The sequence below is a fragment of the Lissotriton vulgaris genome, chromosome 8, assembly GCF_964263255.1.
Source record: "Lissotriton vulgaris chromosome 8, aLisVul1.2, whole genome shotgun sequence".
Classification (NCBI taxonomy): domain Eukaryota; kingdom Metazoa; phylum Chordata; class Amphibia; order Caudata; family Salamandridae; genus Lissotriton; species Lissotriton vulgaris.
This window is the reverse complement of record NC_141696.1, coordinates 206,134,737-206,154,075: the sequence shown is the minus strand read 5'-3', so window position 1 is coordinate 206,154,075 and position 19,339 is coordinate 206,134,737. Positions and strand designations below refer to the sequence as shown.

Genomic DNA, 19,339 nt, shown 5'->3' with positions numbered 1-19,339 from the left:
GTCGTGAAACTGAAAGCATGGCCGGCCGGCCGTGAAAGCCTTTGATGCGGCAGGGGAAATGCGAGACGGCGGGGAGGGGGCGGAGCGGGTAAACAAAGACGGACGTGCACGCGCTTTTAAGCTCAATGCGCATGCGCATTGAGCTTAAAAGTCACGGGCCATGCAAGGAATCGCCACGATTCCTTGCAGTGTGGATAAAGAGTAGATAAGTCCCAATACTCTCGCCTTGCTCGATGCGCATGCGCATCGACAGGCGAGACCTAAAAATGTGTACCATACCATCAGACAGGGGCCTCAACAAAAAATGAGTAAAGCCATCGGCAACCATACATTTCTGGTACAAACTTACTTCAAAAATCGGGAAAGGAGCTCAACTCGAGCTCTCATCTCCTTCAATGCCAAGGACGACCGCCTCGGGCGCTGGCTGCTTTACTAATATTTTGTGGAGGCCCCTTTCTGTTGCTATGGTACATGCTGTGATGAGCTCCGCATGTCGAACTTGGAGAAGCTGATGTTATGTTGGTCCTTTCTCACTTTCCTTCACCCTGCCCTGCGCGTGCCCTTTCCAGCGCGTGATAGGTCAGCCTCAGCTGGAATGTTGACAGCTGAGGGCTGTTGTGACAGTTGGCAATGAACGGGCGAACTGCATGCTGAGCAGACGTGCCCTTGGTGTGCTGTTGTGACTGAATAAAGTTATTGACGACCAATTGTGTATGCGGAGTCGTCTTTACAAAATTGGCGACGAGGTGACAGCACGCCAGCGAACCTACGATAAGCCTGTAAAAAAAAAATGAAATAAGTAAAATATTTACGAGAAGAAAAACGGAAATAAGAAACGTACCGGAAGAGTAAAAGACTAATTGAAGAAAATAAAGGTACTGTTTAAAGACTTGTTGAAACCATTTGAAGTAACTTAAAAAAAAAAAAGCAGAGTCTAAAAGAAATGAAATCTTGGACCACTTTAACGTGCGCATTTTGTGGTTGAATACTTGGTGATAAGGAATTGAACTTTAGATATACTTGATCAGCCGTGGCATTTGCGCAGTGCGCCAGAGGAAACCGCATCAAGCATTTCACTGTACTAAAAGCACTAAGCGAAGAGACTGGAGGCACAAGTCAAACGTGGAAGAAACACTCCTTGAGGCATCTTCAGTGTTAAAAAGGAGAATACGCTGGGAGAAATACCTCAATTCTGACAACATCGTGTGAAGATTATTCTGAGGAGAAGCGTTCGACACTTCAGCGCACGTGACGTCATCGCGCTAGGCGCCATCTAAAGTGAACTAAAGACTTAACCTGCACGCATATTCTAACGCGAATAATGAGCGTAAGCAACGTTTAAAGAAAAAAAAAAGAAGAATTTGGCATTGTATCCTTTAATGTGCAAAATATAAAGGGAAAAAAAAATCTTCAAATAATAAGGTATTGTAAGAAAAAAAAAGAGCATAGCAAACAGCAATCTGTATAACCTTCAGCCGCCAGAACCATTTTTGAAGGGGGAAGGTACGCCCACAATAAAATGGGAAGAATGGAAAGAATATTTTTGCAACTACATTAGTACTTTTGACAAGGAAGATGAGGCATTAAAACCAGAAGAGAAGGAAAAAAATGTGTTACATAGTTTAGGGGCAGGAGGATTAAAAGTATACAATAACATTGCAAAGAAGGTCCATGAAGGGGCTGACAGTAACGTTTTTGAGGATGTTATAGAGGATCTAGATGCATATTATAAGCCAGTGGTTTGTGTTGCTGTACACAGGTACAAATTTTACAGGAGGATGCAGAGTAAAGAAAAAAGCATAGATGAGTGTGTGGCTGCTTTAAAAAATATCGCAATCACATGTAAGTTTGGGGGTTTACACGATGATCTCATTAGGGACCAAATAGTGATGTGTACTGCAAATCAGAATATACAAGATACCTTGTGGGCCAAAGGCGAAAAACCCTTACAACAAGTTATAGAAATAGGTAAAAAAGCGGAACTCACAGGAAGATGCGCTAAGGAAGTGATCAGTGAGAACAAACAGAACAGAAGAGAAACAGAAGAGACCAGTGTAGTGGCTAGAGTAAGTGCTACAAGGAAAAAATTTAGCAACCTTAAAAGCAAGGAAGTCGACAGTACAAGAAAGTACAATAAGGAAAGTACTCAAGGTGAACTAAGATGTTATCGCTGTAACAGTAACAGGCATTTAGCAAATGACTGGAACTGTCCAGCGAGGAGCACTAAGTGTAGCAAATGCGGACTGGTAGGACACTTCCAGAAAGCATGTGAAAGAAGTGGTAAAATGAAAGTTAAGTATGTGCAGGAAGAAGAGGAGGATGAAGAAAACTCATCAGATGAGTCAGAGTATAACTTTTGTGTATTAAATGTAAATGAAATAACAGGAAAAAGAGAAGACAGGGTAGGTCAAAAGAAGAAACCTGTTTGTGAAATAGCAATAGGAGGAGTGGAACTAAAAATAATCGCTGACCCAGGGTCACCCTACACCATAGTCAACCAGATGGTGTGGAATGAGAAGTTTAAAAAGGTTCTGGGTAAAAAGTTGGAGGAACCTGACATTACACTAAAAACTTTTACAGGGGAAAAGATTGGACTTCTGGGGTACAGAGAGTTACCTTTCTTATTCAAGGAGAGAGAAATGCACAGTAAACTGTATGTGGCAGCGAGGGGTCCATCAGTGCTAGGTTGGAGAGACCAGGGTAAGCTAGGCATAACCCTAGACCCCAACCGCTCAGAACCAGTTCTTGTTGTACAACAAGAAATAACACGTGACAAGAACATAATAGAAAAATATCCTGGAGTATTTAGTGGACAAATTGGTAAGCTAAAGGGATTCCAACATAGAATCAAACTAAAGGAGAACGCAATTCCCTGCTTACACAAGGTACGACACATACCAATAACACTTAAGGATGAAGTTCAAAATGAAATCAACAAATTACTAGAAGCTGAAATTATAGAACCAACTGAGTCAGCGGAGTGGGTCGCACCCTTAGTTGTCGCAAAAAGACCTAATGGCAGACTGAGATTGTGCATGGATCTTCGCGATCTTAATAAAAACATCTTAATTGATCAATACCTATTACCAAGAATAGGGGAGATGTTGTCACTCACTAAGGGTATGTGTGTGTTTTCTACCATTGATCTAGCAGCTGCATACCACCAGGTACAATTGCATCCAGAAAGTAGACATCTCACCACCTTTATATCACCCTTTGGATGTTTCAGATTTAAAGGAGTCCCTTTTGGCATAGCATCAGCTGCAGCCTTGTTTCAAAGGCTTATGCAAGAAATATTTAAAGGCGTTAAGAACATTCTCATCTTCCAAGATGACATTTTGGTAATGGGAAAAAATCAGGAAGATCATGATAGCAGACTCCACCAAGTACTCAAAAAATTAGAAAAGGGCGGCATGACCGCGGAGTACAAGAAGTGCAAATTCAACAGAAGTAGCGTAAACTATTTGGGACATGAAATTACAAACGAAGGAATTAAGCCAAAGAAGGAACTAATCAAGGCAATAAGTGACGCACCAAAGCCAACTAACAAAGATGAGATTAGAGCATTTTTGGGACTTGTTGAATACTATTCCAAGTTCGTAAAGGATTTCTCGACCAAAACCTACCAAATTAGGTCACTACTAAAAAACAAGAACAAATTTGAATGGACAACGGAATGCGAGGAATGTGTCAAGCAGTTAAAAAAAGAAATATGCGCAGCACCACCACTGCAAGGATTTGACAGAGATTTGGAGTGCATCATCACCACGGACGCAAGTGGAAGAGGAATTGGTGCAGTACTTACCCAAATGGAGACGACAGGAAAGGAACTGACCATCGCATTCGCCTCACGTTCTTTGACAGAAACAGAAGAGAGGTACTCAGTCATAGAGCGTGAGGCGCTAGCCTGTGTGTGGGGTATGGAGCACTTCCGTCAGTACATTTGGGGCAAGAAAATCATACTACGATGTGACCATAAACCGCTAACCAAAGTGTTAACTGTAAAAGGGTTGTACACAGCGTCACCCAGACTAGCACGCCTTTCTATACGGATTTTAGATTATAACTATGAGGTACAGTACTTGCCAGGTACAAAAAATGTGGTGGCAGATTTTTTGAGCAGGCTACCGTTGAAAAACAAAGAAAGAGTTGAGCAGGAAGAAGAGTTGTGCATGGCAAGCGTATGTGAGGAATTTCCTACCATCAGTAAAGAGGAGTGGATTCTGAGTAGCCAAGATGACAAAACTCTAAGGAAAGTACATGAACACATTATCAAGGGTTGGCCAAAAAAGAAGTGTTTGGAGGAGGAATTAAGAGCATTTTGGGAAGTGAGAAACGAACTTACAACAGAAGATGAGCTCATTTTCAGACAGGGGAAAATGATTCCACCAGAAAGCCTAAGGAAAAGAGTAATGGACATATGTCATGAAGGGCATTTAGGAGTAAACAAAACAAAACAGAGGATTAAAAGTTGGTATTGGTGGCCTGGATGTGACATGGAGATTGAGAGAATGATAAGACACTGTGTGACATGCGAAAATGCTGACAAAACCCAGACTACACTCAGACCAATGCTAAAACCTATAAAGTTCCCCAACATGCCTTGGGAAAGGATTGGTGTGAACATAACTGGTCCCATAAAATGGCAAGGTGAACAGATGTATATAATTGTTATGGTGGACCATCTATCAAAATGGCCTGAAATTAAAGTATGCAAAAAAGTGGACACGAGTGACATAATAACATTCATGGATGACGTATTCACCAGGGAAGGTATACCAAAAACCATCATTAGTGACAATGGCAGCCAATTTACCTCGGAGGCTTTCAAAAAGTTCATAGACAGGAATGGCATCAAACACAAAACAACATCAATATATCACCCTGCTGGAAATGGTGCAGTGGAAAGGTTCAATCGAGTAATAAAAGGAACCATCCAGCTTGCCAACAAAAGTGGAAAATGTTGGAGAAAAGAAGTAAAAGAGATGATATGGGGGTACAGGATTACACCAGGCGAAAAAACTTTAGCAAGTCCATTTGAAGTCATGAGAGGTAGAACACCCATGTCAAAAGACAATATTGGATGGCTTAAACAAGCGAGATCATCTAAATGGTCAGTGGAGACCATTAGGGAAAGAATAAAGAATGCACAAACTATTCTCAAGGAGAAGCATGACAAGAGCAAGCACTGCAAGGAAGTGTGCATAAACGTTAGAGACAAGGTGAGGATAAAAAGAAGTGGACACATAGTAAAAGGGGAAGACAGATATTCCACACCACTAGAGGTGGTAGAAGTATTTTGTAACTCCGCATTACTCAGTGATGGGAAAGTATGGCACGCTTCAAGGATGGCAATGTGTCACAATACAGAAGATATGGAATATAAGGGAAAGAAAAGTAGTACCAAACTAAACGGACACCATCTTGATAGTTCAGATGAAGAGGAGAATGCAGAGGACAACAACTTTGGTGCACATGAAGGTCGTACAAGCACCCCGACTCGGATGACTCAGAAAGAAATAGAATCGGTCGGAATGGATAGGATATACGACTCAGATGACTCTGTGGAACCACAGGAAAGTGCAACTACAGGAGGCACAGACTCAGAATATGAAACCAGCGATGAAGGGGAACTAGGGTGTCATGCCAACTCAAAGGAAACAAGTGACATTGTAAATGCTGAACACATATCCAAACAAGCATTTAAAATGCAACGGTTTCGCCTTTGCAAAAGTTAGAGCTATTGACAATGTAAGTGACAAAAATGTTATTTATGTGTTGGTTTTGAAAACAGATAAATAAATGGCATTGTAATTTACAATGCCAACAGCTTAATCTCTCGCAAATGTAAGTCATATTGTACCCTACTGGATGAGCTCAGCAGACAGCAATTACTACCACACACACACACCCAGAGCCAGCCACACACACACACACACCCAGAGCCACACACACACACACCCAGAGCCACACACACACCCACACCCAGAGCCACACACACACCCACACCCAGAGCCACACACACACACACACACACACACACACACACACACACACACACAGAGCCACACACACACCCAGAGCCACACACACACACACCACCCAGAGCCACACACACACACCCAGAGCCACACACACACACCCACACACCCAGAGCCACACACACCCACACACCCAGAGCCACACACACACCCACACACCCAGAGCCACACACACACACGCCCAGACACCCAGAGCCACACACACCCAGAGCCACACACACCCAGAGCCACACACACATACCCAGAGCCACACACACACACACACCCAGAGCCCCACACACCCACACACCCAGAGCCACACACACCCACACACCCAGAGCCACACACACACAGAGCCACACACACACACACACACACCCAGAGCCACACACACACACACCTAAGAGAGCTAGCACAGCGAGGGGGCAGGGAAGCAAGCGCAGCCAGGGGGCAGGGAAGCAAGCGCAGCCAGGGGGCAAGGAAGCAAGCGCAGCCAGGGGGCAGGGAAGCAAGCGCAGCCAGGGGGGCAGGGAAGCAAGCGCAGCCAGGGGGCAGGGAAGCAAGCACATCCAGGAGGCAGGGAAGAAAGCACAGCCAGGGAAGAAAGCACAGCCAGGGGGCAGGGAAGCAAGCACAGGCAGGGGGCAGGGAAGCAAGCATAGGCAGGGAAGCAAGCATAGCCATGGGGCAGGGCTATAGTCTTTGGAGTGAGGTCATGACTAACGTACACATATTTGGAATAATAAGCAAAGACGCAAAGTAACTGAAGGCTGCCCACAGACACCGCAAGTGGTCAATCCTAAGCCATCACTCTCTTTAAAGAGTAGCACACTTTGAGCCTCTGGATGAGCACGCCCACGCCCACAGCCCTGTACCGGCGTATATCCGCTGGAGCAGCGGGTATGGCGGCTACCATCACTCACTCTAGTCATGCGCCAGAACCAGCACTGTCAACGGGGAAGGCTCAAACTTTGTGCATGAGTGAATGGTTAGGTTCATCTCTGGACATAAAGTGCCATTTCATGTTACCCCACGTGCTCTTCAGACCAGGGGTGGGCTGCACCCCGGGGCTCTCATTTCGTCTGCCTCAGGGAAGGGAGGTCTTGTCGTCCCGTCCCCGGCCTGCCTGACTTCCGGGGTCGCGGCAGCGGCCAATAGCAGCGCGGCCCTGGGTTGGGGAGGCGGGACAGCGCCTCACAGAGGATCTTCGGTTTATTTAATGCGATTTTATATAGCGCAAACATTACCCGAAGGTGTCCGAGCGCTTTACAAAAGAACCAGTTGCGATACATAAGTAATTAGGATTACATAAAAGATACAACCACGGAAAGAGCCTTCAAAAGAAACAAGGTCATTTTGGGATTCGGGGGCGGGAATCGGGGGCGTGTTTTTCACGCTCTCCCCTTCCCATTGGCTGGAATTTTACCTTCCAGAGGAGAGGGCGGGACTTAAAAAAAGACTCAGAAACGTCCCCGAATCGCGTTCTGACTGGGAAAGACTGATTGACAACGATGTCTTCCAATGGCTAGCCTCCATTTACGGAGCTAGCCAATGGAAGAAGGGGCGGATTCAAGTCCCACATACTGTAAACAAATGTTTTCGCCTGGCCGTAGCACTGCTTCGCAGTGCTACGGCCAGGTCGAATCCTAAAAAGTTCTACCTGTGGAAACTCCAACCTTACTGACTACATCAGGGTTCTCCAAAGTCGGTCCTGATGGGGCGGATCCATGCCAGATTTTTTTGATAACTACATTTATCTAAATGGGGAAGGATGAAAGAAAGAGGGAAAGAAAGAAAGAGGGAAAGAAAGAAAGAGGGAAAGAAAGAAAGAAAGAAAGAAAGAAAGAAAGAAAGAAAGAAAGAAAGAAAGAAAGAAAGAAAGAAAGAAAGAAAGAAAGAAAGAGGGAAAGAAAGAAAGAGGGAACAAAAGAGGGAAAGAAAGAGGGAACAAAAGAGGGAAAGAAAGAAAGAGGGAACAAAAGAGGGAAAGAAAGAAATGTGTTTAATGAATGTATTAATTACAAGAGCCTTGCAGACAACTAAACCGGTCAGGCAGTCCTAAGAGGATGTGGCACAGATTATCCAAGTGCAAGTCTTCGACATCTAGGGTTTTTCAAAAGGGAGTAATCAACACAAAACCCATGACTACTTAGGGAATCTTTAAAATTACTTTCAACAAACAATCTAATGGCAGGGTGAAATACCAAGCCACCTTTGAAGGGCCATTGGTTTTAAAATAGCTTTTTCTCCATAAATAAGTCGGTCCTACTGCCTTTGTTGTAGCATTTCTCTACCACACAAAAATGGCAAAGCAAGTACTATTTTTCAGTGGAAGAACACACTTTTCGCCTACTCAAATGCAATCCGTTGTGTTTCCTAAATCTAATTTTCTGTTGATTACATAATGCAAGTGAATGCGCTATTCAAAGATTTGTATCTTTGACCTGTAACAACTCCGTGTGGATTTTCAAGAACCAAGCCACCGCATAATTTCTTCAATACTGAACCCATACACAGCAAAAGTACATTATTTGGTACACATCGGTCATTTAAATGCCTCTTCAGGCATGCAGTTTTGTATTTTACAAAGCTACGCTGCAGATGCTCTATTGAGTTAAACTAGGAGAGCTCTGGTTTTGTCCATCTCGGTTGTACATGGGGCACAAATGAAGTGAAATTGACATTTAAGTCTGCTTATCATTCATCAAAATGTAAAAAGGATTACAAAACTACTTCCGCTCAGTGACCAGGACGATTCTTTGGGTTCACCGAATGCAGCTTAAAATACTGTTGATACAAATGCTGAATCCGTTTATAAGCTATACAATGAAAAACAATACCTTGAGCCTTATTCGGGCTGTTAACAATCATTAGTCCTCTCCAAGGCAGCCTCAGGTGAAAACATTTCCCAGCCATGCCATTTGCAACCGTCATACTTTGAAAATGTTTCTTCCTCATCAGTAAACGTTAGGAACAGGTTACCGTTTCAAGTACTTTATCCCACCTTCCCATGAGACTATTCTCCAAGGCCTTTGTCCAGGCAGCAACAAAGAACCAGCGAACGGTTAATCCGAGTGCCATTGAAAGTATTTCTGTAAAACACTATTAGTGTTTCATTGTTTCACTTTTAAGCGCTTGGAAGCCTCCCCAAATGTCGTGGACAACGGATCTGAAAAGTAGGCGAAACAGCCCTGCCCGGCTTGTTCTGGAGCCTGCAGTCACCAGGTGCACAGTGGTGAAAGTCAGTGCGGAAATTCACCTCAGGGCTCCGGCAGCTGTGCACAAAGTCACGAGCACCGGCTTTAGCCAATCACTGACGTTCATTAACTCTGCCTGGGGACAGCATGCGCACAGGCAAATGCAATATGATTTCAGTTTAAACGAAGTGCCACTCTTACCCAGGGGAGTTGCCAGAAAAAACTCTGCTACTTATTTACAAATGAAGATTATCAGACAAGCGATCGAACGAAGTGAGCCCTCCTTGTCAAGATCAGTTTAGGGGAATTATCCCCTTCCTATTGTTTACAATGAATTTTATTTTCATTGGGACAAATGGCTGATTTTAAAGCCCATTTTGTGAAATTTACGTAATTGTGTGAAATTTCAGGGAACTTCTTCGAAATTATGCCTATTTACTTTTTTTTTTAAATCAATGTTTTAATGGTATACGCTAGCGTGAAATGTGCCCTCGTACTACATTCGAAGACACATTTATTTCATGATAAACAAGTCAGTCCCGGGCCGACAGCCAATCACAGCGCGACCCGGGAATGACGTCACAGGGGTGTCCCGGGCCGGCAGCCAATCGCAGCGCGGCCCGGGACAAAGGGGAGGGGCTTAAAAAAAGCACCAGAAACGCCCCCGAATCGCGTTTTCAAGAGAAAGCGCGATTGACAGCCTCTGTCTCCCAATGGCTAGCCTCCATTTATGGGGCTAGCCAATTGGAAACAGAGGCGGTCTGAACATCCCTACTGAAAACAAAAGTTTTCAAACTGGGAGGGGCTGTGCCCCTCGCCAGGTTCGAAACCTAACAAACTGGGAGGGGCTGTGCCCCTCGCCAGGTTCGAAACCTAAAAATATAAGGGTAGTAGGCATACAGAAGACGTTGGCGAAGCAAGTAAGAACACCAGCAGTTTTGGCCGAGTTCTATTCAAACCAAACAAATATAAAGATTTCGTGTGTGACTGACAATTACGAAATGTTACTGTTGTGGGGGGGAAATTTCTGTGTTAACCTTCTTTTGCTTTCTAGGGAAAGAGATGTGTTATGTTGGTCCTTTCTCACTTTCCTTCACCCTGCCCTGCGCGTGCCCTTTCCAGCGCGTGATAGGTCACCCTCAGCTGGAATGTTGACAGCTGAGAGCTGTTGTGACAGGTGGCAATGAACGGGCGAACTGCATGCTGAGCTGCATGCTGCTTGGTGTGCTGTTGTGACTGAATAAAGTTATTGACGACCAATTGTGTATGCGGAGTCGTCTTTACAAAAGCTGAATCATCCGACAGGTGCAGTAAATGTAGAGTGACATGAAGAACACACACTTGCAAATAGGATTTTAGGATGTCACATTGTTAACTGTGGAATACAAAATGCACGTAGAATACAGCTGTGGCAGCAGGTTAGGTTTTCATCTGGTAAGCAGAAGGAGAAAGCAGTGTGTTGAGTGGAGGCAGAGAGGCCACAGTAATGTAATGTAATGTAAATTGCATTAATATAGTGTGTAAATCACCCGAAGGTCTCTTGCACCGACATCAGACAGAAAGTGAAGGACAGAGAAATTAGAAAAGCCAGGTTTTAAGGATTTTGCGGAATCTGAGATAGTTAGATTGTGCCCTAATAGGTAGGGGCAGGGAATTCCAGGTTTCAGGAGCTGTTTTACCGAAGGACCTATCGCCATTTCTCACAGTACGAACTTTGGGAACCTTTAAGAGCTGCTTGCTGGAGTATCTGAGGGCTCTGGCTGGTATGTGGGGTTTGAGGTTTTTTTCCAGGTAAACCGGCCCTTGTCCATGGATGGTCTTGTGTACTAAGCAGCACAGTTTGAATTGGATACGTTTCTTAATGGAAAGCCAGAGCAAGGTCCTAAGGGAAGGATCTGATGGGGTACGGGGAGGAAGGTCAAGCACCAATCTGGCCACGGTGTTCTGCAACACCTGCAGTTTTGCCAGAAGGTTTTTGTTTATGGAAGTTAATAGGGCATTCCCATAATCAATGCGACTTATGATAAGGCCTTGGACTAGATAGTGTCCGTCATTGCCTGGAGTGCAGGGGGCACTCTGAGTCAGTGTCTAATCCACACTGCAGCCCACACCATCTGCAGCCCAGCACCGGCCCTTATTGCAGGGACATTTTAAGGATTTTGGGGGCCCAGGGCCAAATGTATTATGGGAGCTCAGTTTTCGGGCCTTTTCATGCCTTTTTTGGCCAGGTCACTGACAGAGCACAGGCACATTCGTCCCAATTCTAAATGTGTCTATATTTATTATTCAAGGACAGTGACGGGTGTTTTCAATATTGTAATACAGCAGGAGTTCATTAATATTACTGCAAATTTCTGCGACACCCTTCTATTTCTGACATGTGAGGTCCTGTTGAGATCTAAAAGAAACTATTTTATGAATGTTAGACGAAACATAAAAACCGCATTCCTCTGCATAATGTATGTGATAGACTCTCACACATCAACCACATTAAAACAAATTAAATGTATTTGAAAAAAACTTGTTGAGGAATTATTCAAGGTCATCAGGGCAAGACTCTGCAGAACAGAGCTGGCTGTATCAGGGGGCCCCACTGAAAGGCTGGGGCGCTGGGTTAGAGCCCACTTTTGCCATGCCTTAAAACGCCTCTGTTTTATGGGGACTCTTACTGATTTACAGCATTCTGGTGAGGAGCTACTAGCCTCAAACCCTAACAGCTCAGGTACAAGGAATGGGTGGGGCATGTGAAAGGCCGCCCCCCATAAGTGACAGACACATTGCAGCGGAGCTCCAAGACGCGTGTAATTTCAAAATTGAGCAGGAGAGACAAACCATGCCAACGAAGCAGTGTGATCTTCGCTGTCAGTGGCAGTGGACTGCTGATGACGGTTTGGCGCACCACCGCCATCAGCAAATCATAGTGAGGGTCCGGGCACTGGGGGGCTACATTATGCAGTCCTTAGGGCGAGAATTGCCACACCAGGACAAAAATCTGTCTTCCATGCTTCCAGTCTCTCTGGAATCGCCCAATATGGGTAAACTGGTGGTGCTGGCAAACAAGTTATATAACAATATCCTTAAATCAACAGTAAACCTGAGGGTCAGAGAGTGCACCCAATTAGCACATGGCCCCATCCAACAACTTTACAAGGTATCCAGTTTTCATTAAGAAAGGCAACTACTTCCACACTGGCTCTTTCATTTACAACTCACAAACCAAGCTGTGGTGTACCATGGAATCCTCAAAACAGGGCCGAAACGCCATTGACACTGCAAGGCCACAACAATGGCAGACTGTCCACCCTATAAATATGTTTGATATAACACAACACAATTCTTTGGAGTAATGTGGTATTTATTTATGACACCCTACTGTCACCTGCGTCTAGTGGCAATAAAAAGGTAAACCCTCGTTGAGAATATTTCAACTGATTTAATAGGACAGATACATTCACAACAAGTAACTCAAGCAAAAGTATTTGAGGAGACTTACCGTAAGAACTTTCTGATATTTTCTGCCTTCATTTCGGACAATAATTGCTCTCTCTTGTTACTCTGGTTTTCAAAGGTTTGTATCTCTCTTTTAGATCGACTGGATCCTGACAATGCACCTGGATACATCAGTCAATGAACAGAAACATTAGAAGGGGAACCCAGCAGATCGAACTATAAACATTACATCTCCAACATGCACCGTACCACTTCCACTTGTCTGGTTTCTTGCACATGGAGGGTCATTTGTTAATGAGTTGGGCAAAAAGCAAACTATAGAAAGCTATTCTATTCTTAAGATAGTTATGTCTGAGGATGAATGGGTAGAGTCAAACAACATTAACACATTTTAAAATACATTTTTAAAAAATGTACCTGAATACAATTTAAGTAAATCAAGAAAGGAGGGTTGTCGAAGAAACTAATGATAATTCTTTACACGCAAGACAAACATTTATTGGAAAGCCATAGGGCCGTCTTTCCCCAATTTGTTTGCCTTGCTCCTTCCTTTTTGCTGATCGCATTTTTGATGGCCTTAGGACTCTGCACTTTATCACTCCCAACCAGTGCTAAAGTGTGTGTGCTCACTTCCTAAAACATGGTAACATTGACTTACACCCAATTGGCGCATTTAATTTACATACAAGTTCCTAGGAAAGGGGTAACACATGTACCTGAGGCATAATTCTAGTGAGTCTGTAACATGAATTTTGCTACCTACTTAAGTAGTCGGTCAAACATGACTCAGTCCTGACATTGCAGCCTGTGTGTGAAGTTTTAAACTGAAATTTTAACCTGGCAAAACAAATATTTTGCCAGGCCAAAAACTACCTTTTTAATGTACAAGACAAACCTATAGTAGGCTCTATATTGCCCATAGAGCATGGTGCAGTTTATTCAAAAGTTGGACATGCTTTTTTAAGTTTTAGTGTCCTCGTAGTAAAACACTCTTTAATTTAGTTTTCACTATTGCAAGGCCTACCCCTCCCATAGGATAAAACTGAGTTACTTTATCACATTTATTAAGTGATAACTTTCAATTGGGAGCAAGTGGGAATGTCAAGTTTGGTTTCTAAAGAATTGTAATTTAAAACCCTCATTAATGGTAAAGTCAGATTTGAAGTCACAATTCTGAAAATGCCACTCTTAGAAAGTTGCCATTTTCTTGTCCAAATCATTTGGTGCCTGCAGCCTGTATCGTGAGTCATATGACTAGGTGTAACTAACAATTGGTCTTGGTGTACAACTTCCAGACAGTGAGACAAAGGGGAATAGTTGTTGGCAGGGTGGGACAGCTCTGCTTTGATAGACGGGAGGAGCAGCCACCTACCACCCATGCACATCACAAAGGCTTTGCCTCAGCACACTCAGAAAGGGTTTCATACTTCTTTTTTTGTGCCCCCAGGCAAACTTGGGGCCAGGGCAGGACAGCAAGAAATCCCAAACTCCTCAGAAGGGGTGGAAACCTCCAGAACGTTCTTCCACTCCAAAGTTGGCACCATGTGTGTAATATTGGACCCCCAGACCCAAATCCTAGGTACACATCTGGCCTGTGAAAGAAGGACTGCTGTGCTGCTCTGCTGCCCGAGTGAGAAGGACTGGATCTGCATCTTGAACCCAGAACCACCAGAGTGACTTAAGGGGCTAGTTGGCCTACCTCCTGTTCAGAACCTCAGGGGAAGAAAAGGCTCCAACCTCCTTGAACCCAGCACTTGGACTCTGTCTGCTATGAGTCATGCTCCCAAAGTGGTGCCACCTTAATCCTGGAGCCTTGGAGGTGGGCCTGAAGGTGCTGTGCCAGCCCAGCTGTGGTCTCTTGGAAAATACTGATGCAGCACAATGCATGTACTTGCATCTCCGCATTGGAACTGCCACTGCACGACACATCCCTGACGCAGGACCTCGTATCGCAACTTCTTAGGAACCGCTTATGCACAACAAATCCTCGAAACATGATCTTGCAATTCTCTGCAGCCAGAAACTACTGCACTTTGCTCAGCAGACCTAACTTAATCTCTGTACCTGGCTCATGCTCCATCACAGTCAGCCCGAACTTATGACTTTGACCTGGTCCGGGGTGACTGGATAACCACAGTTGTTTTTAAGTAGTACTTTTACCTAAATCTTTAAAATTGCATATCTCCAGTTCTACTAATTGGATATTTGTTGTTTTGGTGTTAAATCATGTATTACATTTTTTTCTATTTTACAGAATTGGCATGGGATTTTTTTGTGTAGGGTTTTCACCTTATTACTGTTTGTGTACTGCATAAATACTTTACACATTGCCTCAAAGTTAAGCTTGGTTGCTTTTGAGCAAAGCAAAAAGACGGTTAAGCATAGGCTAATTTGGGGTGGGTTTGTGTTTCACCAAGACAAGAATTGGGGTTGCTGTTTGGGTAGGGTTTTACCCCTCTCTACTAGTAACCCCTTTCCTACAGTATAATTAATCAAGGCTATGTTTAATTGTATTAGAAAAAGCTAAATCTGGCTCTCCCTTGGACCCATGCCCACCCAAGATGTTGGTGGTTACACCAGCGAAAATGCAGCTTACTGGAAATCTGCTCAGATTATGTCTATTCAAAAAATAGGCCAACATGGACTCTTCAGTTATTGCAAATTACCAGCACATCTCCATAAATAAGATCTTGGACCATCTCAGTCTTGGTTCAGATCTGCGCACAGCACGGAGACAGCCTTGGTAGCAGTGTTGAAGTCCATAAGATGTTCTTTGGATGTCAACACTACATCTATGCTTGTGCTCTTATATCCGACCACAGCTCATCAACACTCTGTTGCATGCTAGATTATCACATAGGCTAAATGAAATAGGGATCTATTGGACAGCTTTAGAGTGGCATCAAGACTTTTGGGAAAATCAATCTCAAGTCATCTCGCTGGGGACTTTTAGGTCTGGACTAGAACAATGATGATTGACAAGGGATTCCCCAGGGCTCCTGTCTGAGCCTCACTCTGTTCAATATATATGTGGCCCCACTTGCTTGCTCATTAACACCTTGACTGCTACAGCAATTCCCGCTTGGTGCTGAACTCTTCAGATTTCCATTGTTCATGACGATCTCAGCTCGTCATAAGCACACGACCAATCATCATGAGCATGGAAGGGGTTAAATCCTTCAGCCTTGAAATTGTGTCTTATGCTGATAACACTCAAAAGAGGTACCAGCCTCCACAGGATGCAGCTGCTGTGGAAAGCACTCCCTTTTCTTCGGCTAGCAGCTAGAAAATCCGAGTTGCAAGCTCTTACTGTTAGCAGGCTTGACTTCGGCAATGCCTTATTGGCGTCCGCAAATGAGACACTGCTGTCTAAAGTGCAGGTCGTGCAAAACATAACAGCACAGCTTATTTCTTATCTTCTCCCAAGATCAGCGGATACTCCACTTTTGAGATAGCTTCACTGGGTGCCGATCAGAAAGAGAATAGTATTCAAAATTGGTTTGACTTTTAAGAAAGGGCCTGGCTACTTACAACAGAGGCTTAAAAGCTATCACCCAGTGGGGAACCTGCGATCTAAAGACAAAGCACTGCTTACTATCCTTCGCATTCATAGGTCAAGGTGTGGTGGCAGATCTTTTTCATATCTGGCTCCCACCTATTGCAATAAGCTGCCTTGCCATACTTGCATGTTCAAGGACTATACTAAATTAAGAAAATAATTAAAGACTGGTCAGTTTTAATCTCAGCTCTTTGTTTGCTACTATATTTGTCCTCGGTGACAGGTGATTTGTGCACCAAGCACACTAAAGTAACCGAACATAACACGGTTAAATGCTCGGAAAAGAGTGGCTCGTTTTATAAGGTCTGCTAGACTCTTGTTAGAATATTACTATAGTTCTGTAATAAATGAATGGACCACTTCCTTCTCAAAAAGAACTTGCCGTTTTTTCTAGGGGCGTCTAGGCGATGATTCAGGGGATGAGTTGTTTTTTCAATATCAGCAACTGGGTGACGCTATTAAAAATGTTCTCTCAAACCCGTTTTAGAGCAGCCACGATGGTTTGAAGTGAATTGTTCAGCGGCAAATTGTCATGTGACAAAGGCATTGGCAGGGATTCCCAGGGATGCCAAGGTCATCAGGGAGTCCCAACATGTCTATAAATTGGCCATCAAGGAGAGGAAGCATTCTTTGTATCAAAAATATTGGGAAATCCTTTAATCAATCCTCCCAAAATTGAAGCTAGGTTTTTTTTCGGAAAGTGAATAGGCATCAGCAGCAAGATGCTTCACCTAACCAACTTCTAGGGCCCGATTCACAGAACTAACTTAAGACAAAATCCTAAACGTACTACCATTTTGGTATTCACAGAAGGCACTTACTCGTTTCGGTATTCACAGAAGGCACTTACTCATTTCAGTATTTACAGAAGTTAGGAGTCCTAATGTTAGGACCCCTAAATGCCTTCTGTGAATACCAAAAGTCTTAAAATTAGGATTTTTCTTAGTTTAGTAGTAGTAAAGTTAGGAGCCCTAACTTTAGGACTCTTAAATGCCTTCTCTGAATACCGAAAGTCTTAAAATTATGATTTTTCTCAATTTAGTAGTAGTAAAGTAAGGACTCCTAACTTTAGAACTTCTAAATGCCTTCTGTGAATACCGAAAGTCTTAAAATTAGGATATTTCTGAATTTAGTAGTAGTAAAGTTAGGACTCCTAACTTTGGGACTCCTAAATGCCTTCTGTGACTACCCAAAGTCTTAAAATTAGGATTTTTCTGAATTTAGGAGTAGTAAAGTTAGGACTCCTAACTTTAGGACTCCTAACCTGAGAAAAATCCACATTTTAAGACTTTTGGTATTCACAGAAGGCATTTGGGAGTCCTAAAGTTAGGAGTCCTAACTTTACTACTACTAAACTGAGAAAAATCCTAATTTTAAGACTTTCGGTATTCACAGAAGGCACTTACTCATTTCGGTATTCACAGAAGTTAGGAGTCCTAACGTTAGGACTCCTAAATGCCTTCTGTGAATACCAAAAGTCTTAAAATTAGGATTATTCTTAGTTTAGTAGTAGTAAAGTTAGAAGTCCTAACTTTAGGACACTTAAATGCCTTCTGTGAATACCGAAAGTCTTAAAATTAGGATTTTTCTGAATTTAGTAGTAGTAAAGTTTGGACTCCTAACTTTAGGACTCCTAAATGCCTTCTGTGACTACCCAAAGTCTTAAAATTAGGATTATTCTGAATTTAGGAGTAGTAAAATTAGGACTCCTAACTTTAGGACTCCTAACCTGAGAAAAATCCTAATTTTAAGACTTTCGGTATTCACAGAAGGCATTTGGGCGTCCTAAAGTTAGGAGTCCTAACTATACTACTACTAAACTGAGAAAAATCCTAATTTTAAGAGTTTCGGTATTCACAGAGGCATTTAAGAGTCTTAAAGTTAGGACTCCTAACTTCTGTGAATACCGAAATGAGTAAGTGTCTTCTGTGAATACCAAAATGAGTAAGTGCCTTCTGTGAATACGAAAATGGTAGTAAGTTTAGGATTTTGTCTTAAGTTAGTTCTGTGAATCAGGCCCCTAATCTGCAATATCTCAGGCCAGGAGTGGGTTATTCATTTTCCCATATATACCAAATGGAGAAAGATAGAGTGTGAAGGTATACTGCAACAGCATCTTGCCCACTCCAACCACCTTCAAGTCACTGTACAGGAAGTAGAGAATGCAATCCAATTTAGTGCAGGTGCAGGGCCAGACGGGAGCCCCATGGATCTTTGTAAATGTAATTTGGATCTATGGGGTCACTTACTTATGAATTTATTTAATAATTCTTTGTTTTTGCAAGAGCCCCCGAGTCTTGGTCCCTTTCTACGATAATGCCGATCTTCAAGAAGAGTGACAGAGTGTTGCCTAAATGTTATAGGCCAAACTCACCAGTTGACAGCTCTGTAAAAGTTTTGGGGAGAGTTATCTTCACTCGATTGCAGACGTGGGGCACTGACAATAACATTCTATCCCCTTGCCAGTATGGGTTTCGCCAAGGGCTAGGTACGGTGTAGCAGTGCTTGAATTTACACTAGATAGTAAGTAAATACACTACCAATGAGCGTTGACCACTGTACCTGGCCTTTATGGACTTGTCAACCACTTTTAATTATGTAAATTGGAGCATATTGTGAGCTATGTTAATCAAATTAGGGGTAGAAGTCCTTTTAATCAACTTTTTACACAGTTTCCATAAGCATTTAGGTGCAAGGGTACGAAAAGGACAGTCAAGGGAACGCTCTGAAGCCTTTCCTCTAGTCAGTGGGTACGCCAGGGGTGTGTGTCGGCACCCCAGCTTTTCATCTTAATGATTGAACACCCATCTATCAAGTCCTACCGGGGATGAGGCAAAAAGCACCAACTCTTCTGTCCCAGCACTATTATATGCCGATGATGCAGTTTTGTTGGGTAGAACACCCCGTGCTCTGCGTACCTCGGTAGAATCTTTTGTGTCATTCATGAGTACCCTTGAAATGAAAACAAATTTTGGGAAATTCTGCATAATGGCTTGTGGGCCTGGTAAAAAAAAACTGGCACTCTAAAACTGAATAAACAACAACTTAACGCAGTACAGAACGTTTTGCTATTTGGGCTTGGTGTGTGCCTCAGGCAATACCTGGCAGCCACA

General features: G+C 43.3%; 1 protein-coding gene across 1 annotated transcript in view; it reads right to left on the bottom strand.

The window, feature by feature from the left end:
* LOC147696878 (N-acetylated-alpha-linked acidic dipeptidase 2-like) overlaps positions 1 to 19,339 on the bottom strand; it is a 476,544-nt gene that overhangs the window by 428,245 nt on the left and 28,960 nt on the right. The window contains exon 3 of the mRNA XM_086933986.1: positions 12,711 to 12,828. Within this exon, the coding sequence (XP_086790112.1) occupies positions 12,711 to 12,828 (118 nt within the window). The remainder of the gene's footprint in view (positions 1 to 12,710; positions 12,829 to 19,339) is intronic.